The 4,204-nt window shown below is 50.4% G+C and overlaps 1 protein-coding gene across 1 annotated transcript in view; it reads left to right on the top strand.

Moving 5' to 3' along the window:
* Positions 1 to 220: 220 nt before the first annotated feature.
* The window catches only part of FBXL7 (F-box and leucine rich repeat protein 7), a 362,973-nt gene continuing 358,989 nt past the window's right edge, over positions 221 to 4,204 (top strand). Inside the window, exon 1 of the mRNA XM_019646216.1 lies at positions 221 to 755. Within this exon, the coding sequence (XP_019501761.1) occupies positions 719 to 755 (37 nt within the window). The 5' untranslated portion in view covers positions 221 to 718. The remainder of the gene's footprint in view (positions 756 to 4,204) is intronic.

Here is a 4,204-nt window from a genome sequence, read left to right as displayed (position 1 = left end):
AAACCGAGCCAAGAGCACGTTCCTTCGCTCGGAGCGGTTCGCGGGTGGCGCGAGGGCCTGCGTGGAGGCTGCGGCCGGCAGCCCGAGCCCCGAAAAGCAGCGCTGCCCCTTTAAAAGGCCGCGCATCTCCGGGCCGGCCTTCCTCCCCGGGGCTCCAGCTGTGATTGACGCTGGGCGGCGAGAGGAGGCGCCTGGCGCTAACAAAAGTCCGGCCCGCGGGCGAGCGACGCCGGGCCGCGAGTAGGTCTCTGCTCGCTCAGGGCACTCGCAACAAGTGGCCGCCGCGCCCTCCCCGGGGGCAGCCGTGAGCGCGCAGGGGCGCCCGGAGGAGGCGGCCACGCCGGGGAGCGCGGCTCAGCGCCCGCCGCGGGGGGACCGGGGCGATCGGATGGGGAACCGGCGGCGGCGGCGCGGCGAGCCTCTGGGCGGCCCCGGGGCGCGGGCTCTCCGCAGCGCTGTCCCCGCCGGCCCCGAGCGCGGATTCTAAGAGCGGCGGCCACCCCCGGCCCCACCCGGAGCCATCGGGGGGCGCCAGGAGGGGACGGAGCGCCCCCTTCCACCCGAGCGCGGGGGCCGCTCCCGGCCGGACATCGGCCCCCGAGTGTGGGGTATGCGCGGCTAACGGTCCCGTCCGGCGGGCTTTCCTCGGGCGGAGCGCGCAGGCGGTGCGCCCCAGCTATGGAGTGTCCCGGGAGACGGCGGGCATGACGGCGGCAGGATGGGCGCGAACAATGGCAAACAGTACGGCAGTGAGGGTGAGTGGGCCGCCCGTCCCCGCGCTCCCGACTCGCCCTCCCCACCCCCTTGCTCCTCGCCCTCCCATCTGGGCAGGAAGGCTCTCGTCCGCGGCCGTGGCGCACACCCATTTGGCACCCTGTCAGGGCCGTCACCTTCCCCTTTGGCACGGAGTGCTCCGGCGCCTGGAGGACACTTTCCCACCGCGGGGGTGGGTCCCCTTAAGCAACTTCCCAGGTTGTCCTTGGGACGGCTCAAGTTGCATTGCTGCCATGTTTCTGAACGCATGTGCCTCAACTTTCCTTCCCCGGGCATCTGAGGGTTAGGACGATGGTTTGGCAGATGGCAGAAGACGGTTTTCAAAATTAACGCAGTGAAAACTTTCCCAGGCCTTTGTGCTCCCGTCCACTGTACTCTCCTGTAGCAGGGAAAACTTCTGCAAGAAGTAGTTAAGTTTCCATACTCTGCTCACTGCCCCCCTACCCCCATCCCGGGCTGACAGCTTCGTGAAGCTGATCACCTCTGGGCCCCGGAGGGTGAGGATGGCGGGGGGCTTTGTCTGGCCTCGCTCGGGGCTCAAGACAGGCAAAGGACCATCTGTTCGTGGGGCTGGGAATTGCACAGAAATATTGCCTGTCAAGTGGGAACTTGGAAGTTGGAGAAACTTTAAACTCCACCTACTCCTAAAAGGATGATGGATGTGTGGGTTGGCTTCCCCCTCGCCCCTCCTCCCCCTCTTTGCATCAAGCTTGTGGTGTTGTCACCCGGTTGATTAACAGCATGCCCTTGATATGCATATGGCAAAGGCATTTACGTAGTTCAAAAGTGAGGAAGGTTGGTCGTTCGTGAGCTTGGCTGGAGGGGCGTGGAAGAGACAGGGTCGGTTTTACAGCCCGCCCCCAGAGGACAGGCGGTTACAAACGGGGTCCAGCGCCTGCAGACGGGGAGGAATGCAGGATGGCTATTCAGCATGTGGTGTTTGGGGAACTCCTATCGTCCTGCTCAAAACTTTGAACTGTGGCTACGGAATGTGGATGTCTCCGTGTTTGTGGCCGCGTTCGTTCCCAGCAGCTTTGTGAAATTACAGCAAAAAACCGACCCTACAAAATCATATCTACGAGGACTTTTGTTTAAATTATTCTTTCCCAGATCATCATGTTTTGAATTCCACATATATGTGAATGTGAAGTACATATATTTCCTTATTCTGGGCAGTTAGGCGAGAGAGATTTTTTTTTTTTTTACAATTCCAGTTTTAAAAAGATAAAAGGTTGTCTTTTTAGATAGCAAATGTGAAAGTATGCCAAAAAAGATTATTGGAGAATCTTGGCCTCGCCCCAAAACTTCTTGGAGTTCATGTTTTTAAAAATTGTGGAAAAATGAGAGCTTAAGCCTGCTTACTTGGAGTTATTGAAAAGCTTTCAGGGAGTGAAGTGTGTGCTTGTCAATTCTGGGTGTGCATGCATTATGCTAGCCGAACCCCGTGGGAGGAAAGGACACCCCAAGAGGCGCACAGAGTCCCTGCCCTGTGTTCTTGAAGAAAACCCTTCCATACCCCCCCCCCATCCTCTGCAACTTGTTCTTATATCCCAGCGTTCTCGTATTGTACAGTGTGTGGTGTATGACGACTTCCTGTCTGAACAGCAGAGTTTTCAACCCTTGGGAGAGAAAAGGAGAGACAGAGAACTAATGTTCTCCAGCTGTTATCCGTAAATGCTACCTCTGCATTTTCACTTCAGCTGAAGTGAAATTTTACTGGGATCAGATTTAGATACACTGTGAACGTTTTAGAGGGAAAACCTCTCGGGCTCAGCTGATTCAAGGGGACCAATGGGAAGCTTCGGGAGGCTTGACTGCGTTTTGGCTGGAGGGGACACATTGTGTTTAGTTTACATCAGCTCTCTTCAAATACTTGGAGATTCTTGGGATAGGCAAGGCAAAAATAGAGAACTAGAAGGAACAAGAACTTAAGAAAACGTTTTCTCCCCCACTTACCCTGGGGCTCTCCTAAATAGGGTTATAATGCATGTTACTGGGTATGGTCAACTTTGTTCTACTGTGTTATAGAATGGTAAAATCTATGCAGATAAGCCTGTTGGTATTTGATATGTCAGTGCCATCTTTCTCATCTAAAATGTCCAATTTCAAAGAAGTGAGACACGCACCTGGACATAGTATCTTCTATCATCAAAGGAGATGGAATTAAGACCGTTTTAGTAGATTTAGTGCTATGTAGATATGGTAGGTATATTTCGAATTATAAATCAGTGCATATCCATAGCCTGCAGTGAGAGATTGCTGCACTATAAAACACTTGTGTTTGTGTATACTTTAAAAATCTGCAATTTAAGTATATCTTACAGTTGACACCACCGTGTAAAGATAACCGTCCTTAGGTTTTACAAACAGTGTTGAGTTATTAGAATGTTTAAAACTTCAGTATTTCATATGTAATCTCACTTTCTTTTGTCCTGGAAAACACATTTTTTATTAAAATAACAACAACAACAACAACAAAATTATTCCCCAGACTTAACTTTAGCAGGTGAAATGGGGTGGAGTCTTGCTACTCCCTGTAATACAGGCCCAGTGGCCGCAGCACTACCTGGGAGCTTGTCAAAAGTGCAGAATCTTGGGTTCCTCCTGTAACTACTGAATCATCAATTGCGTGCACATTGGAGTTTGGGGAAGTTTGTGTGCAGAGCCCAGAGCATCGACTTGGGAATCTGGAAATTTGATTCCAGCTTCAACTTAGCTACTGTGACCTTGCCCAATTCCTCCAAATCTTGGGGTCATTCTTCTTTAGAATGAGGAGAGAAATTCCTTGTTGGCATGACTCGTCATAATCTAATCCTTGAACATGTAGTCATTCCATTTTATTTTGCCATTAAGGGACCACTTAAGGGAGGAGATTAGGCTTGGGGAGACATGTTATAATAGGGAAGTTGAGACTCTTACTGCCATGAGATCAGTAAATGTCCCTCTCCTTTTTGTCATTCTGTTTATGCCTCATCTCTACCTTCCTCACTCATTCCCACCTCCTCTCCTAACTCAATCAGTCCTGAAATCCATTCTTTTCTTTCTAGATTAAAAGTATGTGTAAATCAGTAAGTGATTCCAAAGTGTTTTGTTTTTCTAAATACTTAGTGAACATTCAGGTTAATGATTTAATTTGCAACCACTAAGCAAATGTAGATTGTGCTCCAGGAAAAAGTTACCGTGTCATTCCTGATCATTAGCTTTCGAAGAAGCATAAGCGAATGTCTAAATGATGAGTATGTTCTGGTAAATTCTTTAATGGAGGTCTTTTTTTTTTCCTTTATCTTATTTCACAAAGTGTGAGTTTCAGTCCCTGTATAGAAATCTGGAAAATGAGTTGTGGTTATTCAAAGCCATCAGAACCATTAGCTTTGACTCCAGTTAAGCCAAATAAACAAATCTCTCTGTTCAAGTAGGAAAAGAGGAGCTG

Source organism: Hipposideros armiger, unplaced genomic scaffold (assembly GCF_001890085.2).
Source record: "Hipposideros armiger isolate ML-2016 unplaced genomic scaffold, ASM189008v1 scaffold_98, whole genome shotgun sequence".
Lineage (NCBI taxonomy): Eukaryota > Metazoa > Chordata > Mammalia > Chiroptera > Hipposideridae > Hipposideros > Hipposideros armiger.
Note: the sequence above shows the minus strand (reverse complement) of the source record. Positions and strands in the feature narration are given on the sequence as shown.